The sequence below is a fragment of the Neovison vison genome, chromosome 7 (assembly GCF_020171115.1).
Source record: "Neovison vison isolate M4711 chromosome 7, ASM_NN_V1, whole genome shotgun sequence".
NCBI lineage: Eukaryota > Metazoa > Chordata > Mammalia > Carnivora > Mustelidae > Neogale > Neogale vison.
In genome coordinates, this window is record NC_058097.1 from 121,245,884 (window position 1) to 121,263,273 (window position 17,390).

Here is a 17,390-nt window from a genome sequence, read left to right on the forward strand (position 1 = left end):
TCTTGCCAGTGTGTTTCTTAATTCAGTGGATTCAAGCCACAGGAACTGTTAAGGAATGTCTAAATTAAGCAGAATCTGGTCATTATTTTTCTGAAAATTTAATCTCATTTTCTCTTAAGTTATTAAATAATTTACACTTTGAGGTTGCAGCTACATTTTTTATTACTTGTAAATGGCATAGGTATTTGATATATAGGTATAACATGGAAAATACCTAGACTGCCTTTACACGCACATGCGTGTGTGTGTGTGTGTGTGTGTGTGTATGAGAGAGAGAGAGAGAGAACCACTCAGTTTTCTGACTACATCTACTCCCCAAAGCCTAAAACACACATATGAAGGTAGCATGTGGGAAAAATGTAGCCTGCTTTTCTCCATTCCTGGATACTCAGTAAGATGTCCTAATAAACAGCCCCCTGAAAGTTACAAATTTCTTTGAACTTTATTGATACACTGCACAATCACAACCATCTCGTATTCATCCTGAATTAGAAAAGGTTACAACTACAATGTAACATGCACAAAATTCAGGTAGTATATTCACCCTTAATACAATTATTGACAGAAATCAAGTCTTCATTGATTTTTGAAGGAAAAAATAAGAAATAAAACAAAATAAAAAAAAAACTCTAGAAGTTATACTCTTCTATCATGTGATAATTTTTTAAAGCATTTGAACATAGATTTGTTTTAAGGATAATTGTGAGAATGGGCACACCCATTGTCTGACACAGCTATAATGGCACCATTGATAAGTCATATATTTTTTTTAATCTAGAGGACTCTGAAATTGACAGATACATTTTCGTACACCCACACATTCCTCACAACTGCACTTTACATGTCACAAAAATTTTTGAATGTTTAAAAATGCTCCCTTTAACTAACACAAGGGCAGCTATTATTACTTATCATTGCTATTATTGATAACCTTATAAATCTGCCAATAATGTAGAATGTGGCCCTAGAAGGATAGTAGAGGGTTCACAATCTTTCTTTCTTCACTCAGTGGCATGGAACAACTGTATGCCTTTTAAAGGGCACCATTGAAAGAAACAAAAAGGAAGCTATTTCAAAATACTGGAAATGAGGCTTAGCTGCTTACTTTCAGGATGAAGACAATGATGCCTAATTAAGTCCACTCCACATTCCTTTGGACTCCAAGGATCCTGCACCTGAAGGCTAAATTATACTGGTTCAGCTCTGTCTTGCTGCCCCATCTTTTAATTGCAAATCTATTTCTTCCTCCTTTCATTTACTTCTCTTCTCTTAAGTAAGAAGTGAGGGAAATGAGACTGACATTTTTATTTGTTTGTTTTTAGTGATCATTAGGAGTTCTCATCATATGGTATCTTTTGAAAATGTTGCTTTCCTAGTTACACACCTGTGAAGTTTTACTGCAACTGCTCAAACTTATTTGTCTTAAAATCAAAAGGGAAGCTTTGGATAGTAGAAGAGGCTGTTGGGTGTAAGTTCTGAGGAATAGAGCTTGTGTGAAATTAAAAAAAAAAATTCTCACTACTGGAGTAAAAGATAAAAAGGTGAATTTGCAAATGAATTTTATGCCCCTTCCCCCAATTCCAAATAGATTAAACTTTAAAAGCTTTTTTGAGGGGGGGAAATGGGGAGGGGAGATAGGCTGGTTCTAATTGAGGACTCAGGGTCAAATTGGAAAAGATGACCCCAACCCCTATATCCCACCTCAACCTCAGCCATCACCCCGCTCCTTTTACTGATGGGGCTTATGACATCCATATACAACTCCAGAAGAGAAGACATCCCCTTTGGCACTGGAAGCACCAACCACCACTAGAGCTTTCCATTTACAGTCACTCCTGATGCAATGGCTGCAATAAGCTTTCTTTGAGACTAACTGCTCACTTTGAGGTTCTCTGCTCTTTCACATAAGAGTCCTTCCAACATAAGTAGAACTTGCTAACACCTCCAAGTTGAGTTCAAATTGACTGGATCCATACAGAAACAGTTTGTTGCAGATAGCCTCAGTTGTGAAGTTTCTGGAGTCCCAAAGTGCCCTTCCTTCCCAGACTTTGAGAAGGAACTGCCCAACCTGTGGAATGTATCAACTAATATGAGGCACAGGTTTCAGGAGACAAAGACTAAGGCCTCTTTTTGATACAAAGCCTTACCTCTCCTTCCGTCCCACCTAGCACAGTTGCAGAACAGCCATGTACAACACCCTCTGCGTAACATAAATGTGTGTGTTGACCACTGCTCACCTATACATCCCCTCTCCCCCACTTAAAACAAAAATGAGAAAAACTAAACACACTTGCTTAGATTTGCAAATGACTATATCAGGCACTTGACATTAAACTACCAAAAAACGAGCTTGGCCATAGCCTTAACACTAGCACTTTCATTGGCATTACTTTGGTGGAAATATATATTAATTGTGTTTTGGGAAGGGGGGAGGTTTCAGAGTAACTACATTGCTGAATTTCTCTCACCTAATCTCCTGGTAAGTCTTATTTGGTTTCCTTCCCATGTGGAAAGCCTATGAAGAATTAATGGTTGTTCAGAGTTTTGTTCATCTTCTTTTTTCCCAGGCCCCAATCCCTACCATTGGCACCTTGAAGGAAAAAAAAAAAAAAATCTATCCAGCAGGGTATTGATCTACCCTCCATATGGGAAGTTGAAAATGCATATGTGAGTGTGGATATTGTCTTTTGTAAGCGTTTAATGCTCTATGTGCTTCAAATGTTGGGTGACGGCTACTATTCTACAGAGCCATCTCCATGAAAATAACCCAAACAACACAGAGGCTGGAGTTTGTCTAAAGTGAAGAAGAGCCATTTTCTTTCCTAATGCCCAGTTTCCTTGGTCTTATTTACTTGATTTTCTTTATCTCAGACAGATGAGGATTGACTGTAGGGTTTTTTTCCCTCTGAAACATTGCTGGAATAGGCAATCACCAGAAATTTTTCCTGGTATCCAGTGGAAGAGGGCAGCACAGAGTTCCATAATTACTCTGAGACCCAACCTCAATATTGTGTTCAAAAGGTTCTGATGATCTTCCTGGTCAAAGAAGGATGGGTCCCTTCCTCAAGAACAAGTCTTGGCCTGAAGAACGTATTTAGCTTGTCCATTATAAGCACTGTGTTCTCCAAAACCATCCACTCCCCAGAGCCTCCACGTTTATTTTACTCGAAAGTAACACATTTATTATCAGTAGAACACTCAAATGACACATTTAATTCCCATACCAATGTCTGACACCAACCCGACTCCAGGTGCTGAAAGTGATGACAGATCTGAAACATTGATGTCCGACCTTTAATTCTGACTTTGCGTCTGCTCATGATTGTCCCTGGAACTTGGAATCAATACACTGCTTTTGGCACATCATTTATGTTCCCAGAATCTGGCTCCTGGCAACTCACTAGGAAATGCAGATGTCTGTTTATAGCTGGCAAATGTAATATTAATTCCACTCATACTAGCTCCAACTCTTACAAAAGTGCCTAGCTTTCTGTATGCCAAGACTACCTACATTTGTATTTATGTATCTATTTATGCATGTATATATATCTAAGTATATATTCCCCCACTGTGTATGTCACGTTCATGTGCCATTATGGACAAAACAAAGAGACCGTTTATATTGGAGGAAGAAGATCAATTAAGCATTAAGGGAATGGAGCTCTATAAAGCTCATATTTATTTAGACTGTGGACCTGAATGTTTTCCAACTGAGGCAGGGCAGGTCTGTTAGACAGTCACCATTGATGCTTCTTTCTCATGCTCTTAGTAGGTCAGCCCTTGTGGCACAGGTAAAAAGGGGCGCAACCTTGCATGGTTTTCAATACCATTCTTCTGGATTACGGGCACCCTTACTGGTCGAGTCCTTCTGGTCCCAGGAGATGATGCAGAAAAGTCCGGTCACCTCTTGTTTGTCTTCTGGAACTGCTTTGAACATGGACCACTGAGGGCATTCTTCCCCAAAGCTACTAGAGAAGCAGCCTGTATCAGAGGAAATTGTGTGTCATTTACACGTTCCCCTCCTGTTTGCAGTGTTGTGTTAATCAAGTGCTTGGAAATTAAGTCAGTTGCTCAAGTGCCCTCAGCTCAGAAGAGCTTCCTGAAACAAATACCAGAGTTGTCAACACACCCGCCATGTAATTGGCTTCCATCAGCTTTTTACGGGATAGTTTTCAAACAGATTAAACCAAAACTGGAGCAGGGAGGAGACAATAGCTGACATCCTTGCACTCAGGTGGACTTCTCTCTTCACACTGCAGGGACAGACATGTGTTTCCTCTCTATGTTCTTGCTATTAAGAAAAGCCATCCATGGAGTAAGTCCCGTAGGTTCCCGACATACACTTTCTTGAAAGGTTGAGAAAAACATGAAGGTTGCCCCCTTGGTCCTTTAAGTGTGAAAGGAAAAAAATGAAAACAAAAACAAAAACAAAACAAAAAACCACAGTATTGATCAAGGCTTTTCCAGGGCCGATATGTTTCCCAAGAAGATGTTTTTGGAAACATAGTCTCTTCTGGGAATAGTGAGTGACTGATCCTTAGATTGCTACTTTGGTCCATCTGTTAATAGCATCTACTTTGGATGATAGGATACCACGTTCCAAAGAGTCCTTGACATATTGCTTGTCTATGTTGTTAGCCTGTAAGACCATTGGCTTTCATAAGAAAGTTGATAGGTATTTTTGAAGTTGCAATGTCTGCTGAAGATAGAGTACAAACAAATAAAATGGAAGAGACCTGATATGATTAGGAATTAATATGGTGATGAATTGATAGTGAGTAGTAGGAAAAGAAATAGAAAGTGTTAGATAATTACATTGATAGATTGATATATGGAGTAAATAGATTGCTACAGAGGAAGATGGGTGGGTAGATAATTGGAAGGAGAGATAAATCAAATAATTGAGTAGATGGATAATCATATAATTACTTCAATAGCTTGATAAACCCTAAATATCAGCCATCTATGGATTTTATTTTTTAATGAGTTAGACAACAGTTTTTAAAGAGAAGTACTATCCTCAAAATGCTTCCCCCTTTTTTGGTCAAGTGACTTCTAATCTTTTACTTTTAGGTTGTGTGCAGAGCCCCATACCTCTAATCTCTATAGCTGATAGAGAAAGCAAATAGGGCAGAATGGCTAGAGAAGGAGACAAGAAAATAAAATACATATATGTATAGACATGAGTATATTGAGATACCTTCCCAGAAAGAAAGGATGTGAACCCGAATGTAATTAGATAATAATAAGCATGGAGAGAGGGATATGTACACTATAATAAGAAAAATGATCCAAAGCTTAAAAGACACCAATAATAGGACACTTGGATATAACTCTTGCTGTGCACTACATTATAAGTCAAGTTGTGTCTTCAGGGTGTTTATCATGAGGCACATTTTTGCCCAAATGGAGCTTATGGTTTGGTGTGTAGGGGGAGGGGAGGTTGGTAGTGATGATGATGGGGAGAGGAGCAGAGGAAAGGGAAGGGCCAAGGTAGCAGGGGCAGATTCTATTTTTGGACACACCAATGAATGATTATCCTACACATGGTAGAACCCTGCCCACCCCTCCTCCCCACCCCACTCATTCAAACTAGAGGAAAAAAATCAAATAAATCAAACTCCCCCAAAAGAAATCAAGAAGAAGAACAGAAGCAAACAAAGAAAAAGCCCAAACTGGTTTGCCCTCCGCAGTGTAGATTAAAGTCTGTGATATGGAGAAGCAGGCGTTGCTCAGAGGACCTATGATTTCTTATCAAAACTTGATGAAGAAGTGGGCAAAGAGGGTCCCTGATAGCCAGAGACAAGCCAGTGCTCTAGAAGCCGAGTTTACACCATCAATGACTGCTCCAGGCCCTGTGTAGGGGAAAGAGAGACAGATCCATTAGCATGCACCCAAAGCGTACCATAATTATTCCCTGACAAGCATATATATAGACATGCTTCTCTGTGAGCATTCCCCCATCTCCCACGTCCCACCATTGATCCTTCCAAATCTGGACAAATGGAAAACACCCATTGGGAGTATTTAGAAACCCAAAGGGGTAACTCACTGAAGTACCTTAAGCACTATAGCCTGCTCTCAAAGACAGGTTTAAAATTAAAGGGAGGGAGGCATTGGCATTCAGATAAGCCTATGGGATAAAAAGTAGGGCAGCAGATAGGGCTAAATGGTATGGCATGACTGTTACTTTGCAAGTAGTACTGTGCTCTAACTGTGGAGATGGTGTCCACGACAGATAGGAATAGGAAGGGGAGGGCAGGCATGGGGCATGGGGACAGCTGATGGTGGAGAGAAGTAGGTAGGGGAAAGAAAGCAAAAGGAACGGAAACACATTGTGAGCAACAGGATTCTAGGTGTTTGTGTGGCCAACTTTTCATCCTGTGTAACAGGTATTGTGAAGGCTCTTCCTGAGGTAGCTGAGGAAGAATCGATCATTATACTCAAGAGTTTTAGAGACTATGACTGGGCTTATTGCATCAGTCAGCAGTGACTCTCTGGAGGCCACAAAGAAGACTCTGTTTTCTTTCCAAATGGACCCCTAATGGTGCAACCTGATAGAGTTCTCCCTTCACCCTTTCTTCTGGTCTCTCTGGCCCTTTTACATGCCATAGTGAGCCACCCATGCTCCATTATAAAACAAGACCTTTGAGTCACAAGTGTTGCTCCTTTCACTTCACCTACCACCCTCGAGAAGACAAATCACATGAAGTGGGATTGCCGAACCTGTGCTAAGGACCCAGGCAAGTGTATCAGGGTCTAATTCAACTTTGCATTCCTCCATCATCTTTATTTGAAAGCCATAAGAAATTGGAGTGATAAGCAAGACCAGTAGCTAGCAAGCAGAGAGTAGGGGACATGGAAACAAGTATGACACAAGGGGTGAGAAGCCATCAAGAGACATTCCTGTAGAGCCAGTGACAAAGAAAAGGAGTTGCAAACAAGACAAGCATGCCTCTTTGCCTTCTCAAGCCAGGGCTTCCTTTGCTTTGAGAAGCAAACTGGCTTATTGGAAATAAGCATGATTAATTTAAGAAGAAAAATTGGTGCAGGGTTCTCCTCAAGACAGAACTGTAGTCATTCTGCTTGCTTGTCAGTGTGATGGTGTGGATCCCTGCCTTGCCTAGGAAGAGACTGATGCTAACCTTTTTCTTGGGGAACTGTAAGCTTCTCACTTCAGCAATGAGCACAGAACTGTTCCTAGTCCAGGAATTTCCACATGGATACCTTTTCTTCCTCAGATTTCCAGGGTACACAATTCTCCTATTGACTAAAATTTCACATTTACTTAATGGCTTGAGAGTCTGGCTCATTGTCCTCTGCATTTTCATTATAGAATATTCACAGACAAGGGCAGGATCCAGGCACAAGCCCAGTGCTACCATCCCCATGAAAGCTTCATACATATTTATGAAAGTAGTCTGACTCTGGGGCCTCCACCAGTCAAGACATATATCTTAAGGAACCATACTGGCTTATAGAATGTACTGAGTTGAAAAATGCCCAAGCTGGAGCTCAAGGTAATTCTCTATATTATCTTCTTCAAAAGATAAATGATTTAGATATTCTAATGAGTTCATAAAGAAATGACCAATGCAGACTGGTAAAGCATATATGCTTCCTTTAAAGTATCTAGCTAACTCTATCAGTAAATAGATATTGATATAGATAAATAGATACTTTTATAGAAACATACATGTCTAACAAATCTGCATTGCTCATTTCTTTATGAACTCATTAGAACATCTAAATCACTTACCTTTTAAAGAAGATAGATAGATTTAAAAAAAGAGAATATACATTAAACTAATTATATGTATGTCTTTGTCTAATTCATGATGTTGATATTATTAAGAAAAAACTGAAGGCCTAATAAGTTCCACTCCAGAGAGGCAGAGATCTTTCGTGTAGGAATCACTTTTTTCCAAGTTCTACCAGTGTATTTAAGCATTTCTTTGGATGTCATGCTACCAGCAGAAGGTTGGATATTGCTAAAACAAAGAAGAAAAAAAGCAGTATATGGGGAAGGCAAAGCATGAAGGGTGAGGTACAGAGAGAGAAGGAGGCAGAATCATAAAGAGAAATGAGTCTTTCTGGTGGTGTGTGGCAGTTGCAATAAGAAGTTCATTACTGATCAGGCAGAGGTTTATAGCCACCGTTAAACTTCAGTTCTGGAGTGTTCTATGGAGTAGAAACCGTGAGGGTGACTTAGCAGGCATGAAGGCTGCTTGGCTTGCTTAGGATGATGATGGTAACATGCATTTACATTGTGCTCTCTCTGTGGCAAGTGTGATTCTAAATGTTAAACATATATTAACTCATTTAATCTTCACAAAATGCTAGGAGCTGTGTACTACTGGCATTCTCATTTTATAAATGGAGAAACTAAAGACCAGAAAAGTTAAGTGCTTTGCTATGGTCACCCAATTTATCTGTGGGCTGGATTAGAACTGAGAGACTCTGTCTACAAAGTCTATACCATGGATTGTTACAACTTGACTTCCTTTCTGTGGAAAATGACCATTTGTGCATGTTTTCCAAAGACACAGCAACACCTAGTGAGAAGAATAATTGGCTAGGAATCTGGAGACCCAATTTCTCTGTGATTCTGCTGCTCCCTAGATGAATGGTGTTCCCTCTCTGGCCTTGGTTCTCCCATCTACAAAAGGAGAGGAGGTTGGGATTGATGACCCCTAAGGCTCTTCTCCTATTAGCATTTTGAGTTATTGTCGGAATGGAAACTACATCTGGTACTATAAGGGACAGCTGGTGAGCAGCCAGATGGCCCTTTCCAGTTGGTGCAACACCACCACCACTCTGGGTTTTTGCATCTCAGCATGTCATCTCCTGAGAGCAAGAGGGCACCAAGCATTTCTTTTTCTGTGGTCACTCTCTCTGTGCAGCTTTAAGGAGCTTTATTTTTTAGCCAATATGAAGAGCCCTGCTTTAATGTATCAGACAATATGGCAATTTAATGCCAAAGTGCCTTTAGTCAGTCAGTCTATGAGCAATGTCTGAGCTAGTCTGACCAACGAGGTAATGTAATCCAATATAACAGAGATTAAAGTGAACATCACTTTCCTCATATGGATCCTGCACACATTTGAGATTTGGCAGCTGGGCTAAATGCCAGGACACCAAAGGACCTATAAGAGGGTTCTTGGATTTTGTTCAGCACAGGAAGTGAGGCTCACATCTGTGTATCATTCTCTAGGTTGGAGGAATGTGAGATAAAAACTGTCAGCTATGAACTGATTTTTTAATTACATCATTGCAGTAACCCTGATGGAACTATTAATGAGTAAAAGAAAGCATTTAGTTTGTGACTCTCCCTTAGGGTTTCTGTATTGTAAGGTCACTCACCTGATTGGTCATATGCTTCTTTGTGCTTTAATATAGATTACCACTGTTCAGCTAATTGGTGTGTTTCCACAAACACTTGGGGCTCACTTTTGGTCCCTCGGGCTGGTAAGAGGCTTTTGCAAATGTTAGCTCAATGAATCTGTTAAAGGAAGGACAAGCTACTGGAGGAACAGTGGCTGAGCTGAACAGTGGTAGTCCTAAAGCTTGAACACACATCCTCAAGATACCAAGTTGACTGTGGTTTTCCTATACCTTGGTTTCTTCAAGTAACAACAGCAACATTAACTTGGTACCCAAGATAATACTAGCTTTAATTTCAATAAACATGGTCAGAAATTCAAGTGGTGCTTTCCTCTTCTTCTTCCTCCCCCACACCTTACTTTTTCTCTTCCCCCTCCTTCTTGGTGGAAATAGGGAGAAAGTTAGTTCTTATCTCAAATTTAGAATCCAGAACTTGGAAACACGAAGTGAATTTTCAATTGTGTGTTATACTGTGGAACACTAACCCTGAAATGCATCTAGATGAAGGACAAGGGTGTGAAGGAAAGATGAGACTGAATGTCTAAGAAGTCATGTCCCTGAATGAACAGGTAGAGTGTAGGTCTCCTATGAACCTTAAGGAAGGTTTTGGATTCATCTGTACCCCTTGTGTTGCTCTCTTGCCTTTGCAGCCCAAACATCCTTTAGGATAAAGTCCATGACCGCTGCAAAAGTGTACTAATCTTGGCAACTTTGGAGTCAGACCAATATGGGTTTAGATCTTGACTCTGTAGCCTGCCAGCTATGTGATCTCATACAAAGTACTTTTAGTTTTCTTACCGAAAATAGAGGCAATAATACTGAGTTTACAGGATAAAGAGTCAGAGTGATTAGTATAGTACCTGGTACATTGTAGTCATGTGATCATGGGAAACAACTCTGTGGAGCTTCCACACCCTCCACCTTCCACTTCTTAGTTAAAGCTAATGTATGCTTATCTTAATCTTTTCCAAATATTTTGAACCCTAGGTGAGGTTTTGCTGGTGATAGAATGAAGAAGTGAGATCATGAGATAAGGGGTTTGTTGCTGAGTGATGCTGTTGGCAGTTAGGTGAGATCAGGAAGATATTGCGCATTCCATAGAGTGATGGAGACATCCAGATCTAAGCTCCATGGTCCAAGGAAAAAAGCACCAGTCTTGCAAGGGTAAGGGACCCCACACTAGCCTCAGAGACCCAGGGCCATTCACTCCGCAAGTATTGTTTGGGAAGCTGTTGTGACCAGTCTGTTTTCAGAGAGAAAGGGCTACACAGTCTCTGCTTTCACAGAGCTTATACTTTAATAGAACCTGGAATAACATTTCTTCTAGTCTAAATCAGTTAACAAACAATGGAAGGAAGTGAAGGACAGAGAAGGAAGGGAGGAAGGAAGGAAGGAAAGAAGGAAAGAAGGAAGGAAATTTTTTAAATGCTCCCAGATTCTGAAAAGAAAGCCATTTGGAACAAATCACCAGCATCCTTTTCATCTCAGGAACACCCTTCTTATTTTGTGTGTTAGGAGAATTAAATTCAAGTCAGAGCAGACTGAACTTGAATTCTGGCTCTGGGACTCACTAGCAGTATGACTTTGGACAAGACTTTCGACTCTGAAACAGCTTTTTTTTTTTTTTTTCTTTTTCTCTTTTTTAAATGTATAAAATGGGGAGGGATAGTTTCATTTCCTTTTGAAGGATTGCCTTGAAGATAGTTAAGATGATGTGTAAGATCACTGAGTAGAAGTAAAGGATGAATAAATAGGAGGTAAATTAGAACCAGGGCAATAACTTCTGATCCTTAAAAGGATCTTTTGTGAACATCCTTCTTTAAACAGAGACCCTGTGGAATAGTAGGTCCTCAAGGACAAGTGCCAAACACCAGCTGAAAGCAAACTTGGCTATGGTGAACAAGCAAGTGACCTGGTCACTCCTTAAAAGACCTGAAGTAGCTACTAACCACAGGCAATAGCTTCCTAAGGAAGAAAGTGTATTTAGAGGCCCAACTCTTTCTCTGGGCAATTGCCACATTTAAGGAATCATTTTTACTGTTAACAGTGACTCAGCTCAATTAGAATGGCCAGTACAAATATCAGGTTTAATTAGATATTTGCCAGGGATAAATTGGAAGTGAGAATGTGTATTTTTGCCCTTTTCCTTGATCCAGTCCCTCCTCTACCCTTTCAGTGCTACACACTGTTTCCTTCATGCCTGAAGTGGAGCATCCCTGAGAGTAAAAGCTGAAATGATGATCCAAAGCCACAAAACAAACTGTGAATGACAATGACAAAATGCCTTGGGGACAGGTACGCAGACAAAAACATTTTTGATCTTCAGCATATAAAAAGAAAAGAGAGATCAAGAGATAAATTCCAGAAATGGTAAATGGCATGAAGGTCAATTGGTGTGTGTATTCTGGGCCAGAGGGAAGATTTATGGCCAGGTGGCTTAGCAGGGTTAAGAGAAGGAAATAAGAAACAAACAAATAAATAAAATAGAGTCCATTGTGGAGAGGCGACTTATTTTGCTAAATTAAATATACAAAACATCAGATTTTTAAGAAGCAATTTGATGGAGGGCTTAACTTAGAAGCAGCCTGTCATCATAGCTACCCTGGAAGTAAGACTATGCTGCTGCATCTGAGGGGTGGCAGATCACCCTCGGAGGGGGCACGTATTGAAGATCAGAGTACCCAAACCCAGAACAAAGCTCCCCCCAAATATATTTGAGCTTACTGATGAAATTTTGTCTTGCAAGAGATTTGAAGCTTAAAAATGGCAATGAATGTATTGAAATGTGTCATGGTTTTTCCTTTCCATGATTGCATAAAAATATGGCATGGTTCTTAAGCAATATTAGAGTGTACCACTGTAATTCTACTCAAATAGCAGGTGTTAGGGTGATCACATTAAAAAAGAAAAGAAAGAAAAACCCCACAGGCAAGTTGAACTTGGTGATAGCATAGCGAGATCAATGAAATATCTGAAGTGTAAGAAGATACAGTTTTGTTCTGGAATTTGGATAGGTTTTATACGTATGCATATGAACTATGTGACCTCCCTAATGAGGAACCAAAAGGATAATGATGTTCTTGGTGATTAAAAGAGGAGCAAGAAATCTAATTAGAGGATGCACGCGTTACACTTGTTGGTGAAACATAAACCTATTTTCAGCAGTGCTGGCTGATGAAGGCGCTTCATTCCCCTTCAAAGGGAACTTTCCCTCCATTGTCTTTAATTACAGTGGAAAACATGGCACTGTGTTGTTTTACAAGGAAGATTAACCGGGCTTTGCAGCAAGAAGACTTGTGAATAAAGAGGCCAAAAAAGGCAGCCATCTTTGTTTTGTTCTCTTTAGCACTCCTTGTTTTGTATTTACCACAAAGACAAAAGCTGAAGAAGTTAATATCAGAAGTTAATTCAAATCTGTCAGCTCATCAGAAACTTGAAAGAGACAAGACTTTGGTCTATGCCGAACCACAAGCTCTGATATGTGTGCTGACATCAGCACACCCTGAATGCTCAGTGTTACATTCTCAATGCTTAGACTAATAGCCAGATGTCAATGATTCAGATAGAGGAGGGTGGGGTGTGAGGGAACGACAAGGAACCTCATCAGGAATGGAATGTGAAATGTCTGCATTTTTTTTTTTCTAATGTGTTGACATTTTGCAGGTTGGGGAAAATACAAATGATTACGCTGCTGTCATCAGCCAAAAGCAATGGTATTTCTCTCTGATTCATTCCCTCCCACCTGGATTTAAATGGTGGATTTGGAAAATAAAAATCATATACATTATCAGCAGGAAATGGACAGATACGTGCGGCTTTTGATGTCTCTGCAAGAAGAAATCATCTGATGAACGTCTTCCTAAGCAGTGAATTGGAATGTTTGATAGAGTCTTGCTCAGACGAAAGGCTCAGGGTAAGTGGAACCCTAAAGTCCAGATAGGACATATGCAAGCTGGATTGCAAGGGAGAGTATCAGAGAAATAGTAATTTGGCTTCCCTGGGGGGAGAAGACCACAAGTTCTTTCAAGTATTTGGCTTTTCTTTGGTTCGTGGAGAAGTTCGCTCTGCATGAGGGCTATCTATCTCTGATAACCCCATTGATTGGAAATTACATTTATTAATTTGACAGATGTTTGCTGGGCAAAAACCACTGTAACTTACAGGGCTAATCCTTCAAGTGCAGAAACAAATACAAACAAAATAAAAGCTACCCTGAAAGCCGGAAAGTTGAATGCTTCTTCAGTGGAGCTCAGAATCACTTTATGGACGAGGTAACATTGAGTAGAACCTTAATGGTTAAGTACCATTTTATCAGACAGGGAAGAGGACAAAAGCCTCCATCTGTGACCCTACAACATACTGCAAGACATAGGATACATATGGGTTAGAAAGAAACCTGCACTTAAGATCAGACTGACCTGGATGCAAAACCTGGTGTTGTTACTTCCGTGGGTGGTAGAATGCCTGTCGTGGGAATTCAGTCCTGCCACCTGAATTCTGTGGGCTCCAGGATCTTCTTCTTGGAAGGGACAATAATAATGGTACCAACCTCCAAGTGTTCTTAGCTGTTGAAACCGTGTATGGCTGATACTTAATAGCTAATGGATTTTTCACTTACTATATTCTATTATTCTACTGTAGTTCCCTATCTACTTGTTGGTAGAGGGTTAGGAACTTTGTAACTCAATCTGAATGGATGGAGAGGCGAAAAGACCTGAAGCAACATGGTCAGAAGCTGACATCTGTCACAGAATTGCTGTTCTGGGTCTAGCATGGTGCATAGAAGGCAGTGGGAGAACCTTGTGTATAAAGGGGTGTGGATCTCAGAGCAAGAAGAACCTTCAAGGCAATGCTTTCCTGGTAGGCAGTTTCCTACAGGGTATGAACAGGTTCATTCTGAGTTTTGGAAAGGTCACATGGTTCCACAGTGACAAAAGGATTAGAGAGGAATCACCAAACATGCAGCAATCGGTAAAAGACTGACATTACTGTTCCGGGAAGGCACAAACCCAGAGTAAGTGAGAATGGAATGGTTAGCCGGCAGTCCAGGCCTGCTGGCTAGGACTCATTGGCCACCAGGTAGAAGAGGAAGGGAGAGGAAAAAGTCAGAATGACCAGACAGATTCTAATGAGAGTGTGGAGGGGAAAAGATAAAGTATATGTCTGAGTGAGAAGCATGCCTGAGAGAGAAAGACTGAGTCTGAAATCCCCATGGAACATTCGGGTAGGGATAGTGGTTTGTAGCTCAGAATTCAGGAGAGTGCTAGAGATGCTCAGAGACCATCAGTCTTCAGTGTGCAAAAGATTCCCCTGGAGAACTTGTTTTAAAAGCAGGTTGTCGGGGCACCTGGGTGGCTCAGTGGGTTAAAGCCTCTGCCTTTGGCTCACGTCATGATCTCAGGGTCCTGGGAATCTCTGCTCAGCAGGGAGCCTCGTTCCTCCTCTCTCTCTACCTGCTTCTCTGCCTACTTGTGATCTCTGCCTGTCAAATTAATAAATAAATAATCTTTAAAAAAATAAAAATAAAAAAAATAAAAGCATGTTCTCAGAATGGCAAAGATTAACAAGGCAGGAAACAGCAAATGTTGGAGAGGGTGTGGAGAAAGGGGAACCTCATACACTGTTGGTGGGAAGAGAAGTTGGTGCAGCCACTTTGGAAAACAAAAAATTAAAAATAGAGCTACCCTATGACCCAGCGATTGCACTACTGGGTATTTACCCCAGAGATACAGAGGTAGTGAAAAGAAGGACCATATATAGCCCAATGTTCATAACAGCAGTATTTACAATAGCCAAACTGTGGAAAGAGCCAAGATGCCTTTCAACAGACGAATGGAGAAAGAAGATGTGGTCCATATATACAATGGAATATTACTCAGCCATCAGAAAGGATGAATACCCAACTTTTGCATCAACATGGATGGGACTGGAGGAGATTATGCTGAGTGAAATAAGTTAAGCAGAGAAAGTCAATTACGTGGTTTCACTTACTTGTGGAATGTAAAGAGTAACACGGAGGTCATTAGGAGAAGGAAAAGAAAAGTGAATTGGAGGAAATTGGAGGGGGAGACGAACCATGAGAGACGGTGAACTCTGAGAAACAAACTGAGGATTTTGGGGGGGGGGTGGGATGAGTGAGCCTGGTGGTGGGTATTAAGGAAGACACGTACTGCATGGAGCACTCGGTGTTGTACAGAAACAATGAATCTTGGAACACTGCATCAAAAACTAATGATATATTTTATGGTAACTAATGTAACACAATAAAAAAATTAAAAATAAAATAAAAGCCCATTCTTGGGACCTTTCCTGGAAACTATGCTTGAATGGGTCTGGGGCAAGACCCATGAATCTGCATCTTTAAAATACCTAAAGCAAATGTAAAACAAACTAAGATATTGTTCTGCAGGATGCTTACAGACATAGAAGTCCCCTTCTCTCATTGTGAAACACTCCCTGGGCAGACTGACGGGGCAGAAGGTAGAGAGGCCAGCCCCAGACTAACAAAGAAAGGTAAGAAAGTCAGTACCCGGGTGTATCACAGAAGCCAGAAGGGGGCGCCAGGGGCCAAAGGGAGATCTGGAGCTGGGTTGGGGGAGCCCGAGAAAGGCAGACTGAGACGTGATGGTGCTAGAGGAGAAGGGGATGGGAACACGGACTTGCCCTGTCAGAGGTTTGGAGGAGAAGGCAAGAGAAGATGTGGGATGGTACACAGAGGGCACACTACACACAATCTTCAGACTCCTCGCACCCACTCCTCAGGGCTCCACTGGAGGCACCGGGAAATGGTGTGTTCTTAGTAAAAGAGTAGGGAAGGATAGCGGACAGGCAAGTGTGTTGGGGTGGGGTTGGGTAGGAGACAAAGGCGAGGGCTCTGAGGCTCCGCCTGCAAGTACCAGGGCGTTGCATGGCGTTGGGGATGTGGGCAGCAAAGGGTGGATGCTGAGAGGAGGTGATTGGTGCTGCCTGTCGTTGAAGAAATCCAGTTTGAAGAGCAGCCTGATATGTATATTTATTCTAGAGAAAAGGCCATTAGCAAAAGAAAATATAGATTCTGTCCTTATGGCTTGCAGGGACCGCTGAGGTAGGCTTGAGTCCTGGCTGCTCTGAGGGGGGCTGAGGCATTGCCTGAGGAAAAAATCCAGAGCCCAGATGTTGCCTTAACTGGAATATTTTGCCATTTTCATTTGCAATGACAAGATTCCTATCAGTTGTCCCTGTTCCTGATACTTAACTCTTAATGTAACTAATTTGTGTCGCTACAATTTCACAGATAAAATGTGAGAAATCTGTTTTTCTCTCTGCGGCACCCCCCTCCTTTCTGGCATTGTTTGCACTCTCTGCCCCTCTCCCCTGCCAGTTCCAGTAATCCAGGCGTTTATACGGCTCATTAAGCCCATCGTACTTTCCGCAGTGCCGGATGTCATCAAGTTCAGAATCTTCGCTCTTTGCACTCTAAGGACAGGGGGATGGGGCCTCTTGCTCAGGACCCAGTGGAGGCCAAGTGGGTTGGCAAGCAGAGAGAGTGAGTGGCTTCCTGGGGGGCAGAGCTGGGGCCAGCAGGCTGAGCCTGGCCCTCCCTCTGCTATGTGCAGGCCTGGCGGGACTTCAAGGTGCTGGCACTCCAGGTGGTCCTGCAAATGGCAGCTTCCCCTCGGTAAAACTTACTTATACTTAGAGCGGGTTGCTTTTCCATTGAAAAAGCATTTTAACTGCCACCATTTCCGAGGTTATGGAGACCTGCCTTTAATACGGTTTCTCCACTGTGGCTTAAATTTAGAACACTTAGCTGGAAGTCAGCTGAGAGTCCATCTTGTTCTGTTCTTACATTTAACAGACAACCAGGGAACAGAACAGAGAGCATCCGTTCGTTTGAACGAGGGTCGAGACCAGAACACCGTTTTCCTTGCTCCTGGTCTCTCGATGTTCTGCTACCTTTCCAGGGTCTGCAGTTGCCCGGCACTAAGGAACATGCAGGCAGTCTAAAATGCCACTTTGAGCTGCAC

The 17,390-nt window shown here is 41.5% G+C and overlaps 1 protein-coding gene across 3 annotated transcripts in view; it reads right to left on the reverse strand.

Annotated features, from left to right (window-relative positions):
• OPCML (opioid binding protein/cell adhesion molecule like) overlaps window positions 1–17,390 on the reverse strand; it is a 1,161,062-nt gene that overhangs the window by 65,456 nt on the left and 1,078,216 nt on the right. For 2 of the 3 annotated variants that reach the window (XM_044258228.1, XM_044258227.1), the window contains one exon: window positions 424–5,855. The exons of the other annotated variant lie outside the window; for it this stretch is intronic. In XM_044258228.1, the coding sequence (XP_044114163.1) occupies window positions 5,755–5,855 (101 nt within the window). In that variant the 3' untranslated portion in view covers window positions 424–5,754. Of the gene's footprint in view, window positions 1–423; window positions 5,856–17,390 lie in introns of those variants that run through there. 3 annotated transcript variants of the gene reach the window in all.